Here is a 22,836-nt window from a genome sequence, read left to right on the forward strand (position 1 = left end):
GTTAAGACTTAGGAAGAGACACGCAGGACATGGTTAAACTGTATAGAATTAGTTAAGATGTATATGAATGTACATGAGGATTACTCCAACAGAGAATGGTCTGACTCTTTGAGATTATATATGTTAGAGCATTTGGAGTTCTAGTCTTCTGTAGTGATGATAGAAAAGCAGAAGAGAGAGCATATTAGCAGATTAGATGCTTAAAATGTTTAAAAACGAAGAAGTCTTGAGAACAAATGATCTGCCAGATGATTCTGTTCTCTGCAGGAGCAGAGTCTGAAGTCTGGAGATTGGGCGTTGACAAGGCCATGGAGAGGAAGTGCTGGTCCAGTCCACGGTGGGAAGGTCCCTATCGGGTGCTGCTGACGCGACCACAGCGGTGAAGATTGCTGAAAGGAGTACTTGGATACATCAAGCGCACTGCAAGAAGGTGGCGCACATCCAGGCCAGCTCGGGGTAAGTGGCAGGAAGACCGGGTACAAAGGGGGAAAGCCTCCAGGGCCCTCGTCTCAATCCGGTGAAGAAACCAACTGAGCCACAGGTACTCATCAGAATGGCTGGGAATGTGCTGTGCGCCTTCTTGTGCCTGTGGACCCAGAGTGGGATGACAGGAAGCGCACTGGGACAGAGCAAACCACACCCAGTACCCGCATGGGGTTTTCAACAACTACTGGTGGCAGTTTGTGAACACAACCGCTCACATAAAGAACGAGACCAATGGCTATGCTTGTGATGCCACTGGTTACACATTCTTCTGGACTGTGGCCATATAGCATCACTGAGAGTGAGACAGTTTGTTGGTTGCCGTAGCAACACATCCAGGAGTAAACGTACTTGGAACACTGCCAACTTTTCAACTTCTGAACCTGAATGGACGGTTGATTCACCAGTAGCTGGGAAGGTGAACTGCTCTGGTATGACAGATCTGCTAGTCTGACTCCAAGAATCTGACTCGCTGCAGGACATTGAACAGCTAAATGAACTGGAAATAGGCCAGTTGCCTATGTGTATGAAGGGCAATGGATTAGTCCAAGTTGGAGATTTACCATGAAATTTGTGCAACGTCACCTATTCTTTGTGTCCTCTGTGAGAAGGATGCAAACAGAGAAGCCTTTTGTCTACATTTGCATCATGAACACTTCTGTAAGCTGGTTGAGGTTTTGAGCCAAGAAGATCAAAACAGCTTGATCCAATTTCCTTTACAAAGCTTTTCCTGTGGTGACAACAGGACAGGAGAAGAGTTGTGAATGCAGATAATACACCAGTTGACTCTAACCCCACAGGATGCCCACAGTGAGAAGGTTTGGGGAGTTGATAGGAGTCATAAAGAAGGGTGTTGACCAGGCTACAGCTTTGAAGTTAGCTGAGAGCCACATGGACAAACAATAAAGTCAACTGATGTGTTTGAATGTCTATGTCTGTATACAGTTGGATTGTAGTGACATTTGATTTTTGAGTTTGTTGATTCTTCTTGTTTGACTGTGACATTCAGTTGTTTACTTGCAGGAATACATAATGAATCGCACGACAGGAGTAGATGCACCACAAGGCTGGAGAGCTTGGTGAATGTCTGGTCCTTGGTGGCATCTTCTTTTGAAAATATTAACTCTTGTTTTTGGACTGTTGACACTTGATTTGCTTATGTATAGGATGCATTTTACCGTGTATAAGATCAATGGGAACTAAGATGATTTCTAATACATTTGTTGATTATGTACCTTTACAACAGTATGAATTGACTGAAATGGATGATATGACAGAAGCCTGTGTATAAATGACGCCTGCGCTGAAATTGTCAAGCAAGAGGTGCATGGCTAAGAATATACTACACAGGAATAATTTGGAGCATAAAAATCACAAAACAGGAGGGAATGTTAGAGTGAATTGTTAATGTTCGTCATTTTTATGCTTGCCATCTCTACATTGTTTAACTGTGGGATGAAAGCAGTTCCACAGTCCCCTCCCAGATTCTTGAGTTTTTGGGTGAGGGGCTGTAGGTTTGATTACAGACACATCCTATCTGGAAGGTCTGTTTGATGTAAGCTTCCTGCCCAGCAGGAGGACACACACACACACACACATATATATATACATACAGTGCCTCGTCTTTGTAACCAAGGGGGGTTAAGAGGGGAGGTACGTGTTGTAAACTATTGTGTGAACTGTAACAGTTTGTAAATAAATAGCTGCGAGGAAGCTGCTCTTTGAAGGACTTTGGGCTGGAGACAGGTTAGGGCGCGTGAGCTCCAAGAGCTGGTTCTTGACCAAAGGCCTCCCTTGCGCAAGTAATCGATCGAACACTGTTGCCTTGTTTTTCTTTCATGGAATAAGTCCTGGATACAGCGGGGTCTGAGTTTAGACCCAACATGTACATTTTATATTTGCATTTCAAGTTATAAAATTTACTCAACATGCCTGTGGGTTTTTACAGTAAAAAAATACTACTAGGATTTTAAGTTCTTTGTGTGATTTCAGATCAGTAATACTAATGCAGTATGTCAGTGAAAAGACTAAATTCAGTTGAGCTGAAAAGAATGATGCCAAACAAGGCAAGGGGAAAAAATAAAATGAAACAATTTGAGGGTGAAATACAAACGTAAACTCAAAAGGAATCAAAAATGGCGGGTTGTATTTCAGACCTCTGTGGGTTAATCCAACAAATCATGAAAAATTAGGTTTAAATTTTTGTTCATGACAGTGCAGATTTCTGACATTTTGTGTAATTTAAGCATCAAACAATGTGATTGTTTTCTAACAAAAAAACAGTGTGAAACTTAAGTTAGACTTGTGTTTGTAAATGAACCGCCCCATGTTGTGTAGCTTTCTGGATTTTATACTTATTGGGCTACATATTTATTTATTATACAGGCTGTACAGTACATAACATCAAAACTCACATGTTTTATGCAACTAAAGTGTTTAATTATGTGGGCTACAGACAATAATTAAGTTATAGACTATATTTATATGAAAACATGTATACTGACTGCATTTGAATCATTTTAACCATATGTAACCCCCTGCATATGTGTTTGGGAAAAAAGGCTTTCATTTTGCCACCCATTTGATTTCTTTGCCACCCTCATGCCACCCTAAAAATTCTCTAGATCCGCCCCTGAGCCTATATCCTGCCTCTTGCTTTATTTCCGTCCTAGCGTTTTAAAGACGCACGTCGTGTACTAACAAACCTAATCTCTCCCGGAAGTCGATATGTGTGGATATCTTTTAATTTTTAATTGATCTACCAAGGATTAGCGGATGGATGACATTTCTCCTTTTTGGCAATCATCGCCACAGTTTATCGTCCCGATGTCACTCGGTGCTGCGCAGGCTGTTAGTCCTGATGGTAGCGCTTCTGCGCACAGATGTAATAGGTACGTCGATTACATTTTTTCTATTTTATTGTATTTTATTTTATTGTTGCTTCCTTTGTGGAAGGTAGACTAGTACAGAGAAAGGTGAGGCTTTGTGAAACACTAAAACAGTTGAAGCACCTGCACCGGAACTGTAGCGAGAGGAACTCGAGGTGGCGGGGATTCTCTGGCTGGCGCAGCATCTAATAACCAACTCGCAAAATAAAACAAAATAAAACAAACCAACAAACACGAAAACACCAGACATTATGGTACAGACTTATAATTTGCACCGATGTTTTTCGAAATTCTATACGCGAAAAGTGAGCACGAGAGCCCTCGGTGCGCCTGCTCGCTGCTGAAGTCAAAGTAAACTTTATTGTCATCTCCGCTACATACAGTACAGTATATAGAGAGACGAAACGACGAGGCTCCGGTTACAGCAGTGCAAGTAAACAAACAATAAATATAAGAAGAGTAAGAAAATAAATATACACTTTAGGACTAGGGGTTAAGGGATCAATGACAATTTAAAATTTATAATTTACAGTTTGATGATTTAAAGTCTCACACAGAACCTGTTGAAAGCGGCAGGGGCCTGCTGCTTCCAAATAGAGCACATGTCATTCATAATGTTGTAAATCCAAGCCCATTATGTATTCATGAGTTGAATCCTAGGTTGTGCGAAATCCCAGAAATAAACCCTAGACCAGGGGTCTGCAACCTTAACACCCAAAGAGCCACTTGGACCCGGTTTCCACGCAAAAAAAAACCAAACACTGGGAGCCGCAAATACCTTTTGAAATCTAAAATGAAGATAACACTGTATATATTGTTTTTACCTTTGTGCTTTGTGCGAACATCTAAAGTAAGTAAGTAAAGTTTATTTATTAAGCGCTTTTCACAGACAGGCAGTCACAAAGCGCTGTACACAAATATTAAAATAAACAATACAATCAATAGACATTATACACAATGTAATAGATCAAATGTAAATAATGTAAAGAATATAAAATACGTAGATCAACAAAAGGCTTGTTTGAACAGAAAGGTTTTTAACTGCTTTTTAAAAGAATCCACAGAGCAACTAAGGTGTGTTGCTTTATGAAATCCATGAAGTGCTACAGAGAAAATTACATTTTATTTATGTAATTAACACATTTTGAACTCTTAAAGAAATATAACAAAAGGAAAGACACCCAGCTGAACTAAAATGATCCATGTAGCAAACAAAAACTGTTGTGAGCCGCCACCCTTTTCAGGTCATGGCTTTTGGAGTCTTTACCTGACTTTTAAAAAGTAATTGGAAAAAAAGCACTATGCCGCTAAAAAAAAAAAAAAAATATTTGCAAAATTCTGCCTAAATATCTATTTTACCTTGTTAATGTGTGTGGCGGGCGTGGTCTGCAGTGCCGCTGCATGGGAGTCGGACGCACCTGAGCGGCACCCGCAATCACGCCTCGCAGCCTTAAAGCCTGTGCTCTCTCTGCTGTTGTGTTGTCGGGCTGTGAGCTGAAAAGGTACAGCCGGCTTTATGCGTACAGCAACCGTGTGTGAAAAGTGGTCAATAAAGAGATGCTGAAAAGCATGTTCATGGAAACATCGTCGGGTCTGCCGTGATATGTTTACAATGAGACTTCTGGTCCCAAACCTCTGCGCACAGCATCTGCAAATCGGGCTTTCATCTTTACGCAGGACTGTAAGCTGTCATCTGTGAGGCGGGAGCGGTGTTTGTTTTAACATAGTTCACGGTGGAGAACAGCTGCCGACATAATGTGGATCCGAAGATCCATAATTGGCCCATCTGGGGTTGAAAGTCTCGATAAATGCACGGCGTTTCGGCGGTACCGGCTTCCGCGAGTGTGTGACGCTTATTTTGAGCGATGAAAAAATAATAAGATATAATTTTATTTTTATATTTCAAAATCACAATAATCTTCCAATTTAGAACTACGAGTTAAAAAAAGAACTAAACACAAATAAAATGCACTTCAGCGAAATACTTCTTCTATTTTCCCAAACCACCCGGAGCCGCAAAATAAGGACTAAAGAGCCGCATGCGGCTCCGGAGTCGCGGGTTGCCGACCCCTGCCCTAGACAAAGCGAATCTGTGCACTAAGGTGTAGGTCTATTAGGTTATGTTGTGGTGAGCCTCAGGTTGAGGGATGGGTGTTCATACTGGAGTGCAAAATTAAAACAATGGAAGATGGACAAGAAAAGTTCAAAGCCATCAGGTGCTCAGTTTAGAAAAAGAGAAAAGATACAGGTAAGCAGATGTGTCATTGGATAATGGCAGGTCATGTATCCTGAAAAATCATAATCATAATAAATAAATCATAATAATAAATAAATAAGAATCATAATACATAAATATCAAGAAAGTTGACAAGAATATTAAAGAGTAGAAAAGAGCGTATGTAAAAAGCGTGTAACAATTGCAGTGTTTACAGTGTATTGGATGGAGGAGTTGTACAGGAGATGGCCACGGGCAGGAATGATTTCCTGTGTTATTCAGAGGTGCTTTTGGTAATCTCAGTCTCTCACTGAACGTGCTCCTGTAACTAGCCAGTACGTCATGGAGTGGGTGGGAGGTATTATCCATGATTGGCCTTATCTTGGACAACATCTGCCTCTCAGACACCACCCTAACGGAGTCCAGCTCCATCCCAACAACATTACTGGCCATGTGGATCAGTTTATTTAGTCTGTTGGAATCTGTGACCCTAAACCTGCTGCCCCAGCATGCAACAGCATAGTGGGGTGTTCGCCAGGGCATCAAACAGGCTAGGACCGCCACTGCCTCTATGTATATAAATAAATTACCTTGCCGTTACAGTGTAAAGCTGAATACACAGCAGTATATCAGTGGTATCCAGCTGTTAAATATTTCAACTTTTGAAATGGATGGTTTCTACACTCAAAAATACTGGGTTAAAATGACCCAATCAGTAACCCAACGCTGGGTCAAATATGGACCGAGCCAATGCTGGGTTGTTTCAACTTAACAGGGTTTGGTTCCTGGTTTGACCCAGCACACTGGGTTAGGATAACTACCCAAAATTTGGTTAAATTGACCAATGTTTGAAGTTGAGGTTACCAAAAATTGGGTTAAATTGAGCCATCTGTAAAGTTGAGGTTACCAAAATTGGGTCAAAAGTCAGAACCCATCACATGGGTTATATTATCATTAATGTTTAATGGTTAAGATTTCTACTTACTATAAAATTCAGCATATAAAAACTAGACTCAAGACAGATTTTCTCAAAAGATCTTTTATTGCCATAGGATACATAGAACATAGACAGCAAAATTCATACCAATATATCAATGAAAGTAAAATGCAAGTAACAAAAAAGTATATAATTCATTATATTATATCCATTACGTCAAATTAGTCTTTGGTTAAAGCACATGTACATGTTCATACACATAAAGACATGCTATGTAAAGCCGGCTCTGTTTTTAGAACAAATTACATGTAAAAACTCTTAATTTTAAAAAACTGATGAATTGATGATTATCTCAGTACTTAACATACATCAACACTTTGGAAAAGTGGCAAGAGGGAATCTCCCTCTCGGATCATTTCATGCACCTTTATGAGCAACATTTTATGCTTCCATCATAGCTACATGAGCCCTCATTTATTTGATCTATTTAAGTCATGTCCTGGGATTCATCTATTCCTGAGATAAATGACAGTGTGAAGGAATTCCCGAACCTGGGCGCATGACTTTGGGTAACTTGCATCACAAACAAAAAATGCTTTGAAGCAGCCATCAACACACCTTAGATTGCTGCAAATAGCAGAAACAAATCTATCTTCTAGTACCAGCAAGATGAACATTTTCTTGGGATTCCTTTGGTGCTGTATTCTTCTTCCTGATAGAACAAAGCCTTTTCCTGACATTGCGTAGACACTCCCCCAGATATCCAGTTGCTGGCCTTTGAGTTCTGCAAGGGCTGAACCATGCATCCTGAAATTTTTAAACAAAAGAAAAGGGTCAAGATTTAAAAGATTATTTGCAGTTGTTTGGTTAATGTCAAATTCTCTGTAATCCTGGAGCGCTGACCTCAAACACTATGCCTGACATTTGCTCAGAGAGGACCTAACAAAAATGAAACAGACCAGTCTGTGGTTGTGAATGCTTGAAATTAATTGTTAGGAGATGGATTAAGCCAAGATCAAGATCAAGTTTATACTATCACAAGGTTGTACAAACCTTTTTGCCAACTTCGCAATAGATTTAAACAAATGTTTTATTCATGCATCTATAATGTGCATATGACTGAAGATGTCACTTGGACGAGTGACATATAATGTGCATAATTCTTTTAAAGATATGGAGATTGAGTACATACAAACTGTATATTCATTTTTATAATCACAATGACACTCAGTATACTGATTGAAATCATGATGCCAAAATTGCCTTCATTCCTGAAGTTGGGCTGCAAGCAAAAACTGTTCCATTTAATAAAATTGGATAAACAAAAACTTTACTTTTCTGTAGATTTCTTGTAAAATAAACAAATACAAAGAGCAGAAGCTTTGAAAAACAAAAGAGAAATCAAACATTTTTGACTGATCCTCTTTGTTTTCATCACCCAGCACACACACTTTTGGAGCTGCCACTGGAGTCATTTTATTCGGGCCAGCACAGGACAGTGTCCCTGACGTTCTGACCAAGAAGCCCAAATGTAGCCACAGTGAAAATGCCACATACCCACACACACTACCACCACCACCACCACCACCACCAACAACAACAACCTTATAACTGATTTAGTTTATGTACAAGAAATACTTTTCTCCATAGCGCTCCATTAAGTGTAAAATAAGTGTCCGGACCCTCCATCTTTCATGTATGGATATGTGCTGGTGTTCTTCAAGACTGGCAACCAAAGATCTTCCCCTCAGGTGTACCTCATGTATGTTCTAAAGTTAGATAATTAAAGTTAAAACATTTTTTATGTTAACTTTAGAATAATTGAATATTAGTTGTGTTTTGTGTGTTCCAGGCCTTTCTATGTTTTTGTTGGCTGATCAGCCACTGTTTAAGTTTCCCCTTTGTCTCATTTAGGTATGTTAGTTTGTTTGTGTTAGTAGTATTGTTTGTTGCCAGCTTTTGAGAAGAGTTCTGTTACTTTGACCTCTTTTATGGGCCCAAGATTTTGAATTCTCCGTACAATTTAACCAAGTGTGTTTTAGGGTCAAACAAAAAAAACTTTTTTTGCACTTTAACCTGTGCCTGACGTTCCTTCACTACTTGGTCCATCACAATACTCAAATGTTAGCAAGGATAACAAGCAAGTGTGATTGCACAGCTTGTGTACTTGGGACCCATCATTCGAACAATTAAGTCTGTGACTTTCGTCTGTGAAGTAATGACAGGCTGCTTTTACCCAGTGTCATAGAGTAGCTAGCACTGCCTCCATCTAAGTAAAGAGCAGATTAGCTGTATACTGAGCAGGGTCCGAGTGCAGCCAACATTCTCAGCCCTGCCAGGTTAACCCTTTAACAACTTAGCCTTGTATGTTGACTAAGAACCAAAAGGCTTAATACAAACAACATTTAGAAGGCATTAAATTAGTGTTTTTATTTTACTTTGATTACACGTAAACTTCGAGTGGCGGACCTTAAAGATGGCAGTATAAATACTCACAGAAGTTTGCTGTTGCTATCATGTTTTTATTAGTAGTAAGCAAGCTAAGCCCAGGGATGTGCGTGCCCTTTGGGCAGTCTAGTGAACGAGGGAAAAAGGGGTCAGAGTATTGGCGCAATCTATCCTTAAAAATCTAAATGGAACAAATTAATTTAAATTTTAAAATAAAAAGATGTTGTTAACAACATATAGGTCATTTAGGTTAAATTAAATAATTGAAATAATTAAATAGTTTAGATAGCCTGTGTTGATTTTTTTTTCTTTTTTTACCTTGTTCCCACAAATGCAACACCCAATCCCATACTTTCTTTGTTCTGTATACAGTGATCTATAAATAGTTTGTCAAACAGAGCAACCTCATTCTCGTTTCAAATAACAACTTTAAAAGATGATATCAAGCATTTTTAAGTAGGAATAACTTTTTTCATCACAAGCTGGCTGGTGTTATCTGTTAAAAGACCTTTAACAAGTAGGTGATGTTCTAAAATAAAACCAATAAATTGCATTATCAAAAATAACCCTATGATTTTCAAACTGTTAGAATTCACTTTTTACTTACCATTTTTATTACATAGTGGAGAAGTCCAGTGATATCTGATCTTGTCACAGTGTAGTTGAAAATGGCAGTTTGTGAAGAATGATGCGGCTTCTTCTGAGGCTTATCTTCAACCCAAACAGTTGGGTAAAATTTTGACTCAATATTTTATCAAAGCTGCCCAACCTATGACCCAACAGAATTAGTCAAGCTGTGGAGTCAATTGAAGAACCCGGCACATTACCAACCCAACTCCTGAGTCATGATTTCTGAACCAATATTTGGTCACAATAACCCAACATACGAACCTACAGGTTTTACCCAGCAGTTGAGTTATGAAAATAACCCAGAATTTTTAAGAGTGTATTTGTATTTTTGCTTTGTGGTGATAATAAGTGTACTGAAAAGTCCTTCTACTATCCATCCTCATTCATTATATTGTGTTTATTCTTCTGTCAGGAGAGTTGAGTCAGACTTATATTTTGAGTGTCAATTTTCCCAGTTATTTCAGGGTCCTGAGTCTGTGGACTCAGTGGTTTCATTTTGATTATTATTATCTTATGTTTCGGGTTAGTTCTTGTTTTCTTGTTCTTAGGTTTTGGTTTCAGGTTTATAGTTAAAGCTCCTTCTGTGCTGTGTCTGTGTTTCTGTTCCTGGCCTGGTCCCACGTCTCTGTGTTCCCTCTGTGGTCATAGTGTTTGGTCCATGTCTGTGCATGCATGAAGTTCTTCCTGTTTTACGTTGAAGGTCCGCGTCTTGTGTCAGTTTTGCGTCTTCCCTGTCTCGTCATGTGTTATTGTCTTCAGTCGTGTCTCCCAGCCGTTCCCTCTTTGCCCAGTTCACCTTTTGTATTTATTGCCTGTGCTTGCCCCTGTTCGTTGTCGCATTGCCCCTCATGCTGTGTGCATCTCCTGTGTTCCTCTAGGTTTCAGAAGCTCAGTTTAGTCTGGTTCTGTTTTGTATCACTTCCTATCCTGCAATGAAGAAGTGTTTAAGTTCACATTCTGCCTCTTAGTCCTACATTTTGGGTCCAATTCCTGCCTGCCACACAGCCGTAACATAACAAGTAACTCGCGTAACCTTGATTTGTTTACATGTAGGCAGGGATTCAGTTGTGTTACTTTACTTTTGACTATTTGATAAACAGATTTCATTTTTTAGCTTGAGTGCTTTAAACTCCCAGGAAATTGAGAAATTGTTAAAATATTTATCACCATCACAGTGATTTTTCATTTATATTTGGAGGCCAAGACCTCTTTGTTATACCACATTTTTATTATGCAGGAAAAACACTGCAATTGTATGTCAGCAAGATGCTGCAAAACTGCCTAATTTCAAGATTTGGTGTAGAGACAAAGCACGCACACAGAAAGTAAGATATAGACAAAATCTTAGTCTGATAGTGTTTCATGCTTTTTACAGCTCTCCAGGTGATTGGTGGAAGTGTGACAGTGGTTCAAGGAGGCACTGCTATCCTACCGTGTCATGTCATTGATACCAATGATGACCTGACACAGATTTCCTGGCAGAGGAGGACAAGAGAAAAACCTCGCAATGACAATTTCCTCACTATCTTACCCAGAGAGCGAGCGCAGTTTGTCAATGGAGGTGATGATCGATTTAAATATATCGGGAATTTTAACAACAAAAATGGAACTCTTCAGTTATCCAATGTTGCCCTGAAGGATGAAGGCAGCTACACGTGCATCTTCACCTTGTTTCCCAGTGGAAATCAGAAGACTGAGATACCTCTAAACTTGCTTGGTATAAAAACTTTTTTTCTTTTTTCTTTAAAAAATTCTGTGTGTTCGTATGTGAGATAGAGACAGAGTTACTTTCACCATCCTGCTTGCATGTTGACTAATTGTGTGCTGTACCTCTCCTAGTGCCTCCTTTCACAAACGTGAAGGACAATCTTTCCACTTTGGGCACAGAAGAGGTTTTATTTGCTACCTGCACGGCTGCTGGATCGAAGCCTCCTGCAGAGGTGAGGTGGCTCACTGGTGCTTTGGGAGACAAAGTGAGGACGACAACAAACTCCACACAGTATGACAACGGTACAACTACCACAGTCAGCTCATTGTTTGGTGTACCCACGAGAGAGATTAACGGTCACCAGGTCCAGTGTGTCATCAGCGGTGACTCCCTGACTAAAGAAGAAACCCTGCCCTTCATCATACAGGTCTACTGTGAGTATCAGCTGCTCATGGAGTTCCTATTTAGTGTTTATTTAAGAAGTTTAATTATTTAATCAAATATTAAAAAATGTATACAGAAATTAAATGACACAGCCTATCCTACAGAGTAGATTGTTGCTGACCATGTGCATCTGTTTATCTGTTTCTGGCCTTCCAGTTCCATCATGACGCCATGCCACAACGTAAAAGAGGTTTCAAACTTCTTTGTCTATCTTAAAAATGATGTCGTTGTGCTTTATTCACCCACCCCAGTCACACACATAATCAGAGGATGAAGCAAAAATAGTTCAGGCTAATTTGAAAGTGAAAGCATGCTCCTCCAGTACTGTTTCTTTTTTTAGTGCCATGGTCAAGCTGTTTTTTGGTGACCACAGAATTTACTGAGCCTTTTTTCTTTAGTCAGCAGTGATTATAAGTGAGCCAGTGAGTAACGCCCTTAAATGTGCATGAAAGGATTTCTCCTTAAAAAAAAAGAAAAGCAACCAACATTCATGGTCCCGCCTGCCATGATAGGATTCAAAGATATGTTCACTTTTATTTTGACAGTTTATGATTAACACACTTCATTTTCTGTTTTTTGCAGTCTCCCCCACAGAAGTGAACATTAGAGCGATTTCAGAGGACTCGTTTGAGTGTTTGACAGAAGCCAACCCAAACGCAAAATTTACCTGGAGCAGGTAAAGTAGTTTGAATAATGGTTTCAATTAATTTAACTGATTTCATTGATTCTTTAGGTTTGTCTAAGTACACTGAGCTGAAAAAGCCCTGAGAGAGGGCAAGTTTTCACTGGTGTGACACCCCTTTTATGTCCTGTATAGTTTCATAGGCAGCTGTGCCACATTTGTTTAAAAAAGCTTTAACTGTAAAGTTTTGCATTTGCTGTCACCTGATAGTCACTCTATGGTGGCTACATAGTGGCATGTTCATATATGATTGCTCTTCAGCTGAAAGTAAAAGAAGCTGAGGACGTTATCTGAGGACATAATCATGCCCTTTATAAGTTTGTGGCTTGGATACTGTAAGGATCGACTTTGTTTCACTCCATCAGTTTCATCATCTTTTGTGGCATATCTTGATTCTGTAATTGTTATCCTTAAGAAAAACTATGTTAATTACATGTTTACACATTCACCTGATACATAAAAGATTTCAGACCAGGAGAAGACCCAGGAGAACACTGCTGGCTCAGATATGTAGTTATTATTGCACAGGCCACCAGAGAATTTGGAAAGCTTAAAAGCCAAATCCATGCACAGGAAAAAAGAAAAAAAAAATGAATCAGAGGTTTTGCTATAGATCAGTCAGTTAATGACAGGGTGGCTAAGGATATGATAAAACGACAATCGAAAAATAGTGAGGAGCCACTGAAGATTACCACAGAAGTTAAGTCAGCAACTAGAAGACAAACTGACCACCTGAGCCAGTAGCTACTGTGGATGCATATTTCTACTTCAACAGACCATCTGAGCACCTGAGCATTGTATGGACGACGGGCCAAATCCAGCTTGTTGGTTCTCAGTGACCAGCCAACGTGACATCAATGGAAAATTGGGATTCAAACATCAACAAATATACATCATGCCATCTTATGATTTTTGTGCCAAATCTGTCACGCTTCTGGGTCTTCGACCCAGCATTTTGAGTTTTTGTTGTTATGTTTTTTGTCCAGCATTTTTTTTGTTCTTAGCTCAAGTTCAGCAATAAAGCTGCCTTTTAGTCCCCCCCCCCATTTCTGAGTCATGCACATGGGTCCTACTCTGTTTGCCACACAGCCACCTTGACAAAATCACAATACAAATTTCTTGCCTTAGTTTTTTTTTTTTTTGTCTAAATAAATACATGTGGATGAGTGACTGCAGCTATGTGGTATGTATAAGTATTTTGAAAACAATGCTTGGTTAGAACTGACATTTATAAAAGATGACTGTGGACATTTACACACAGTCACACATAGGAGAAATTTCCGCACACATAGAGAGAAGCTCAGGAAGATTGTGGTTATCTTTGACAAGTTTAACAAACTGAAATACAAAAGCTCTCACAGTAACAATCACCTATCCACTGTCCATCAGTTTCATCTCAGACATTGAACCTGACTTTAATACTTTTGTTTAAGGCCAAAACAGTAAATTTATCTCGATGAACAAATGGAAAAAAAAAAAATCAGAAATGACGGATGAAGTCAATGAATTTCTAACAAAATAACAATATCATATAGATATAAGATGGTGAAAGATGTGTCTAAGAGTACATCTTTCACCATCTTACAGTGCTTTGATTGCAGCCATTCCTCAACTCTCTGAATAGTACTCATGATCAATGGTCTTTGATTAGAGGTTGTTGATAAATGGTTATGATAATTTGCATATTAATGATCAAGGAACTGACCTCACAGCCCATTGTTCATTCAGTGGACTAGTTTCAGTCATTATGCAAATGTACTGTTTATAAGATTGGGGAAACCTGCAGTCATCTGAGACTGAAGAAGTCACTTGGATGAGTGACGAAACATTTCTCCACTGAAAACGCTACGTCCAGATGAACAGAATCAACTGGGATAAAATAATGATGTAAATATGTATTAAAGATAAATTCTAACAAGTCTGTCCCTTTACACTTTTTAAGGTGTAAATCCATAATCCAACTGAAAGCCCCATGTCCCTCCTCAGTATCCTTCACAGGTGTGATATTAGACAGGAATGGTCTTTCTCTCTTGTACCTATTTCAGGGGTCCCAAGAAGGTGAGAATGCCCTGTCACTCTTCTCATGATAGTTACTGGAATTATACAGGCCATCAGCTTAAATCATCAGGAAAGTGTAATATGAGGTAAATGGGAGATGTCTGATCACATAATTGTTACAGAAGAAAAAAAAACAAAACAGAAAACATAACCTATGAGAGGAAATCTCCTATTCCAGAATCTTCCTCCAGGTTTCCTTGACTCTCATCCTCACTTTCCTAGTCCTCCACCATGCCCCCAACAATGGCATCTGAAGCTATGTTATTACACCCAATGAGGCACCATTTTTATATATAAAATATGTGCTTGACTGTCTTATTTAAATTCTTTTTAATTTTTAAACAAGTCAAAGTCTCTCTTCCTAGACAAAGAACTTATTTTCTGTGGAATTTTTGCACTAACCTGGTATTGCATGAGTGTGGCATTCTCTTTTAACACTATTCCATTACCATCCTACAGGGAAAATTAAAAGTGTGTCAGCAGTGATGTTCAGAAATAAAAATGCAAAATAAATAAAAATGACAATGTTGAACCTTTGTTTGAATTAAATTTTAACTGTTGTTATCAAATGTGTTGGAATAAAGAGTCAAAGAGTACATTTCCACTACAGTGAGTACAAAATACAGCAGCATAAAAAAGAAATAAGCAACAAAAACTCAATTTACAATAACAGAATTTGTCTACATGTGTTGACTGATTCTGTAATACTTGATAATAAAAATTCAGCATTTAAGCTCCATCTCGATTATTGTTTTTGAGAGTGAAATTACAAATAACATGAATATTTTTTCACATGGGAATGAAGTTTTATTTAGTCTATATATTTCATTGTGCATAAACTTTTTCAGATTAAACTGCACCAGTGTCACTCAGTGGTCCTTCTTGGCTTTTCTGTCTGTAGTTTGCACAACCATTAAATGTGAGGAATTCGTGATAAATGCAGTGTTTGTGCATTTGTGTATGTTAAGTCTCAAGATTTTATTATCTCAACTGACAGACTGTGAACAAAGAGTTAGCTTAGACTGTCTTCATAAAAAAAGATATTAATACATAAAGTGAGCTTTACACATACAGTTGGGCAAAAAGTATTTAGTCAGCCACTAACTGCGCAAGTTCTCCCACTTAAAAAGATGAGAGAGGCCTGTAATTTTCATCATAGGTATACCTCAGCTATGAGAGACAAAATGAGAAAAGAAAATCCAGAAAAATCACATTGCAAATAAATTATTTAAAAATCAGACAAATTATGGTGCAAAATAAGTACTTGGTGAATAACAAAAGTTCATCTCAATACTTTGTTTTATTCATTTTCTTGGCAATGTCAGAGGTCAAAAGTTTTCTGTAAGTCTTCACAAGGTTTTCACACACTGTTGCTAGTATTTTTGGCCCATTCCTCCATGCAGATCTGCTCTATAGCAGTGATGTTTTGGGGCTGTCGCTGAGCAACACAACACAGACTTTCAACTCCCTCCAAAGATTTTCTATGGGGTTGAGATCTGAAGACTGGCTAGGCCACTCCAGGACCTTGAAATGCTTCTCACGAAGCCACTCCTTCGTTACCCAAGCAGTGCGTTTGGGATCATTGTCATGCTGAAACACTCAGCCACGTTTTATCTTCAATACCCTGATGGAAGGAGGTTTTCACTCAAAATCTCACGATACAGAGCCCCATTCGTTCGTTCCTTTACATGGATCAGTCATCCTGGTCCCTTTGCAGAAAAACAGCCCCAAAGCATGTTTCCAATCACCATGCTTCACAGTAGGTATGGTGTTCTTTGCAACTCAGCATTCGTTCTCCTCCAAACACAACAAGTAGAGTTTTTACCAAAAAGGTCTGTATTGGTTTCATCTGACCATATGACATTCTCCCATTTTCTTCTGGATCATCCAAATGCTCTCTGGCAAAGCTCAGTCGGGCCTGGACACGTCTTACACTGCAGGATTTGAGTCTCTGGCGGCGTAATGTGTTACTGATGTTACTTTGGTCCCAGCTCTCTGCAGGTCATTCACTATGTCCCCCATGTGGTTCTGGGATTTTTGGTCACCGTTCTTGTGATCATTTTGACCCCATGCGGTGAAATCTTGCGTGGAGCCCCAGATCGAGGGAGATTATCAGTGGTCTTGTATGACTTCCATTTTCTAAAAAATTGCTCCCTCAGTTGATTTCTTCACACCAAGCTGCTTAACTATTGCAGATTCAGTCTTCCCAGTCTGTTGTTTCTGGTGTCCTTTGACAGCTCTTTGGTCGTGGCCATAATGGAGTTTGGAGTGTGACTGTTTGAGGTTGTGGACAGGTGTCTTTTATACTGATAACGAGTTTCAAACAGGTGCCATTAATACAGGTAACAAGTCGAGGACAGAGGAGCCTCTTACAGAAGAAATTACAGGTCTGTGAGAGCCAGAAAACGTCCTTGTTTGTAGGTGACTGTTACGACCCCCTCTGCTAGGCGTCAGGGGAGGAGTAACATACACAAGCCCCGAACACAAAACTGAGTAAAGAAAGGTTTTAATTTCAGACTTTAAACAGAAAACCGACAGGGCTGTTCAACAGACCTCTGGGCAAACAATTACTATATAAAGACAAAAGAAAAGACAAGAGTAAAAGCTAAAGGTTAACTAAGGCAAGCTGGCGGCACACAAAATAAACGCTAAGAGTAAACTAAGGCGAGCCAGCATCACCATATTCTACTCACAGCCAGCTAGCGGCTCAAAGCTCTAGTCAGGCTAAGTTCAAGCATACACCAGGGTTTAACAAAGTTCAGAAATATGAACAAGTTCAACAAAGGTTGACGAGAGAGGCACGAAGGGCAAACTGCATGTTCAGTCCTAAGCAGCAGCCACTGAGTGAAGGACTTCCAGCCTTTTGTATTCCCCGGTAAATGCAGGCAGCCGTGTCATTGGTCCATCGTGTTCAAGGCTCCTGCAGCAGCCAATGGTGTGAGTGGTCTGGCACACTCTGATCTGCATGTAGTTGAGGCGGGCATAGGTCCGGGGCCAGCCAATCCCCCATGAGTCCTGGAACACTGATTTCTATAGAGGAAGGCGGGGCCACCTGAGGCCAGAGGCCGTAACAGTGACCAAATACTTATTTTCCACCATAATTTGCTAATAAATTATTTAAAAATCAGACAATGTTATTTTCTGGATTTTCTTTTCTCGTTTTGTCTCTCATAGCTGAGGTATACCTATGATGAAAATTACAGCCCTCTCCCATCTTTCTAAGTGGGAGAACTTGCACAATTGGTGGCTGATTAAATACTTTTTCACCCCACTGTAGATCATGTATTTAGGTTTAATTTCAAGAAAATATCAACATTTATGTGAGCAAGGAAAATGACTAACACAACAAACTAATAGCTGAAATTCATTGGAATTTCAGCACAACTCACATTTTTTGCCCTCTCTGTGCATTTCACATTGAGCCTCATTCATGTTTTTCCAGATCTGGCCAGTCGTTGCTGCAGTCTGCTGTCAAAGTAGATGGTGCAAAGCTACAACTGCTGAGTCTGACTTCTGATCTAAATGGCCTCTATCAGTGTGAAGCATCTAATGCATATGGAAGAAAACACGGTCAGCTGTATGTGCATGTGGCATCAGGTGAGGTCAGCTTGGATTTACCTAGGGATGGGTATTGATAAGATTTTCACGATTCCAATTCCATTTTCGATTCTGTTTAACGATTCGATTATTTATCGATTCTTTTTAAAAAAGGAGAACACTAAGAGATCGATTAGCTTAGAACTTTGTTTTATATCTTCTCTTTGAACAAGACAGAAATTTAGGAGTAACATGGCCTTACTAAACCCAACAGTGAGATCTTAAGAGATCCACAGCCTCGGCTCTTCAATGGGGTGTCACAGGCCCCAGGAAAAAAAAATTGTAAATGTAAAATAATAAAATAAATATTCTTCTGTAGCAATAACAAAGTATAACATCAATTATTCTGTAGCAATTACACAAGAATATCCAGTATTGTCCCAGCCTACAATTAAACACATTCACTTACCGAAAATCGGGGGCATCTGCTGTGGCAAATGGGTGCAAGCCTTTGACCACAAACTTAGTCACTGCTCGGTGACATTCGTCTATCCTGGCCTGAAAGGAGACGCTACCGGTAGACTGCAGCGAGAACTGCCAGCCAGACTCTGTCTGTCTCTCTCATCATGGTCACCTAAATGCACAGTAATGGCAGGTTTTGTAATAAGGCAGATCGCGCTAACATAATATGCACTGTTAGCTGATTATTTACCTGCTGTATTAACGGGAGAGGACGTGCAAACGTTACCGCTGCTGCTGGGTTGAGATTCACGAGTCTGGAGCGGAATTAAAAACACGACATTCATTTAAGGTCATCGCGTGTTTTGTGAGCAAATGCTTTTGCATATTCGTAGTGTTTCCTCCTTTAAATGAAATATCTACTTTGCAAGTATTGCAAGTTGCCCTGTTGTCATCCGTTCTCGTAAAGTATAACCAAACTTTTGAGCGTTTGAGCCGCTTAGGCGCCGTGTTTCCTGCCAGGTAAATGACGCTCCGCAACGTGGTGACGTCTTTCGGGGTGACTGGAATTGATAAGGGAATCGTTTGCAAAAATGGCAAACAATTCCAATTAATTGAAACAGTGGGAACCGGTTCTCAACAAGAACCGGGTTTTGATACCCATCCCTAGATTTACCTGTGCAGTTTCTCCAAATCTTTCTCAATTTGTTTCTGATTTCCAAACTTTTGTGCATATTGTATCATTCTGAAGTTATTCTGTTCTATTTTTCTATTTCTATGTGGACTGCAATCAAAAGAAATAAATAGAAACTTGAACATCTAGACTTGGAGTAAAATGATGGACTCTCCCTATGGAGGCGTTCCACCCACATCCAAATGAAGTGGTTAGAAATTCTTGGGAAGCAGACAGCGTAAAAGAAGTAGTCGTTTTACTCAAGAGCCAGCATCAAACATAGAAATGAATGAATGAATGACTGATGGATAACATGCTCCAGTCATGCAATACATTATATTATTCAAGTCAGTTCCACCACTTAAAACTTAGAGCATGTCCTAACTTGTGATGGGTTCTGTTCATGGTCATATCAAATTTGTCTCGTTTATTTTTGTGCCCTAATACTTGTCATTACGGCAGAGGTTTTGAATGTGTACAGGTGCAGGTATTACATGGTGTTTGAATGCTGTCCAAGTCATCCAAATGTAAAATTTGAAACTAAATACCATCAGAGTCTCATATTCTTCATTCTTGTGTCCATGTAGGAGCATGCTCTGCTGCTTGGGCCTTATTTGGTGTTCTGGTTTTCCTGAATGTCACTGGGGCTGCTGCATGGTGCTTTTATAATTCTGGATATCTTATAAGGTACTTCTAACATTTACCTGCATTTCTGTATGTTGGAAAATTTATAATTTATTTCATTTTAAAGCATATGTGCTTTAAATGGGGTTGATAAAAATGTTTTTTTATTTCTTCATAACATAAAGAGGTAAAACATATAGCAGGGATCCAAGTGTAGTGTTTGCAATTTGTGAGTGTTAACCTAAAACATGTGGTCAAAGGAGTTCTCAATGCAAGTTAAACAGGTCGTACATAAGCTGTAAAAAAAAAAAAAAGAAATTCCTCAGAGAGAAAGCACATATATTACTTAACCCTTCTCTGGAGTATGGACCTTTGATCAGGATCCACAGAAATGCTCAGTCTTGAGCCATTTTCTCAATCTGATGGCAAATGTATTCTTTTTGAGGTCTCTTTACCATATATTCTTTGGCCTGCTTCTTTGTCTACCCCCTACGAGTTTCAGAGCTTGTCTGGTGAGGTTGTTGTCTGGTTTCCTCAGTGCATATCCTATCCATTTCCATTTTCTTCTTCATATCTCTTCCTCTGAAGGTACTTCCCTTGAGTTTTTCCAACAGGTTATGACTGTGGATCTTGTTTGGCCAGTAAATCTTCAAGATTTTCCTTAGCAAGCTGTTGATGAAGGTCTGTGTCTTACTAATAGTAACCTTTGTCATCCTCCAAGATTCTGAACTTGGTTTGTTTCCTAAGTATTCTTGAGTTCCAGATGTCCTTAAGCCATAAAAAGAAAACTCTTGTTTTTACATTAGTGTCTGTCCTTCCCTGCTTGTTGACGATACTGCAGACCAAGGGAGAAGGCAAAAGACTGGGTGCCAATCAAACAGCAGAGGCTGCTTTTAAAAATGCTAAAAAATAAATTACAATAAAAATATATGTTTTTAAAAACAGTAGAAATCAAACAGTCCTGGCCAGGGGCAAAATGAAAAGAAAAAGACCAATAAGGTGTGAAGATAATATCTAACAAAGTTCAACAGTGGGTCAACAAAATAAGCGAAAATTCCCACATGTACAGTCTGTTAAAAGCACTAAAAGTCCACTTAAAAGGGACACGAGCAGTCAGCATCTCAACACTTGAAAATTGCCTCTTTTATTCAATGCTTCCAAAGCTGATCTAAGTTGAGAGGAAACAGCGGCAGTCACTTGTCCCAACAAACACTGACTAAAACATCTAAAACATCCTGCTATGTCAGCTACTGGTGGGCAGAGGTCTAAACTCTGCCCGCCGCTGTTTTCCTTTTGCTAAGAACTCTTGCAGAGACTAGAGCACTCTTCCACTTTTAGAATAACAGTCATAATTATAAGGATTAAAAACACTCAGTTACTCATTAACTCAGTTACTAAAATATTAAAAGATTAAGAGAACTCATGCAAAACCAAAAAGTAAAACAAAGAAGCCTTCCCGAGAAAGTTAATACTCCCTAGGTAAGTGAAGGAATCACCTTCTTCAAGCTTGGACTCAAAAAGGGATGTCTGCTCTTGTTGAGACATGATCTATTTCTTCTAAAACCTGGTTATTGGTCTTTCAATAGGGGATTGACAGCATCCTTCAATCTGCTCAATATTACCCTGCTGAGGACTTTCCCTGGTACTGACAGTGTTTCCTCTGATGTTAGAACAGTTTCCCACATGTACTTTCTCATGTGCATCTTAGGGTTTTTTGTTTGTTTGTTTGTTTTAACCACAAATAATGACAGGGAGCATGTCCCACAGTTTTCTTAGGAGACCAGATAACAGGAGAACAGATGATGATCATGGACCAGAAGATGACGGAAGGCATGTATCATTGTTGCCTTACAGTGCTGGAGATGATCATGGACTACATGATGCCCCGCCAACTCCCAGAGGTGCACATGATGATCAGGGACCATCTAGGAGAACAGATGAATATCATGGACCAGAAGAGCAGAAGTTCATCACAGACCAAATGATGACGGGTAGCAGTGCAGTGGTGGTGGCAGTGTGACAGTATTTCAAGTAGGTAACCCAATCCTGCCATGTCATGTTATTGATATCGATGGCATCACTAGTGATGGGATTAATAGCATTATTTTTTTTTCAGTAATTAGTAATCTAACAAATTACTATTTCTATTGTTACAACACTGTTACAATTACTAACAAGACAATGCAGTGCAGGTGATGATTTTAAAGGCAAAAATTGAACTCTTCAGTTCATCAATGTTACCCTGAAGGATGACGGCAGATACACATGCATCTTTACCTAATTCAATCAGAAGATCAGCTATCTCTTAGAGCAGGGGTAGGCAACTCGTGTCCAGTGTGTCTTCAGTGGTGACTTACTGCCTAAAGAAGAAACCCTGACCTTCACCAGGCAGATCTACTGTGGGTATCAGCTGTTCATTTTTTGTCTTCTTTTGTATAATTACTGCTTTAAGCAGTTTTTTATTTAATAAAGAGATATTTTAAAAATACACAGTCACAACTGATCTCAGCCGCAAGATGATACTGCTGATTTGAAGTCAAATTACTCTTCACAGCCATGAGACATAAACAGTTTGATCATAGGATGCAAACATATGTGAAACATTATTGTGACTTCATTAGTATTTCTTCAGTTCATTATTATAACAGTTCTGTTTTTTCTGTCTCTCACACAGAAGTGACCATTGAAGCAATTTCGACCACCTTTTTTCGACCAAAATCAATGAAACTTCAGGGATATGAAATGAAAGTGGCAACAGGTGTGTTTGACAGGCAATGATAAGACAACGCTCTAAACAGGAATAGGTATTAAACTGCACAGTGCTGGCTTGTGAGCACAAATCTCACTAAATGATGTAAGACCACATGCCACCTTCATGCAGTCTGATTCTGACAGTTTGGTCAGATATATGCACATATATTCTCCACATTCTTGAGACTGTGCTCAGAGACACAGCAAGCTTTCTTGCAAGAGCATGTGTGGATTTGCCATCCTGGAGGAGCTGGATTATCTGTGTGACCTGAAAGGCTTGCAGCTACCATCTCATGCTA

The 22,836-nt window shown here is 39.3% G+C and overlaps 1 protein-coding gene across 10 annotated transcripts in view; it reads left to right on the plus strand.

The window, feature by feature from the left end:
* LOC116312444 (nectin-3-like) overlaps window positions 1-22,829 on the plus strand; it is a 43,145-nt gene extending 20,316 nt beyond the window's left edge. The window contains exons 2-8 of one of the 10 annotated variants that reach the window (XR_005610799.1): window positions 10,977-11,318; window positions 11,441-11,743; window positions 12,336-12,429; window positions 17,936-18,090; window positions 19,750-19,849; window positions 21,554-22,185; window positions 22,461-22,504. Coding sequence is in view for 9 of the 10 variants with exons in the window: in XM_039607795.1 (XP_039463729.1) it covers window positions 3,344-3,374; window positions 10,977-11,318; window positions 11,441-11,743; window positions 12,336-12,429; window positions 17,936-18,090; window positions 19,750-19,849; window positions 21,554-21,806 (1,278 nt within the window). In the remaining variant the exon portion in view is untranslated. Of the gene's footprint in view, window positions 1-3,281; window positions 3,375-10,976; window positions 11,319-11,440; window positions 11,744-12,335; window positions 12,430-17,935; window positions 18,091-19,749; window positions 19,850-21,553; window positions 22,440-22,460 lie in introns of those variants that run through there. The other 9 variants (XM_039607794.1, XM_039607793.1, XM_039607795.1 and 6 more) reach the window with 9 other exon arrangements.
* The last annotated feature ends 7 nt before the right edge of the window (window positions 22,830-22,836 follow it).

This window comes from Oreochromis aureus, unplaced genomic scaffold (assembly GCF_013358895.1).
Source record: "Oreochromis aureus strain Israel breed Guangdong unplaced genomic scaffold, ZZ_aureus HiC_scaffold_388, whole genome shotgun sequence".
NCBI lineage: Eukaryota > Metazoa > Chordata > Actinopteri > Cichliformes > Cichlidae > Oreochromis > Oreochromis aureus.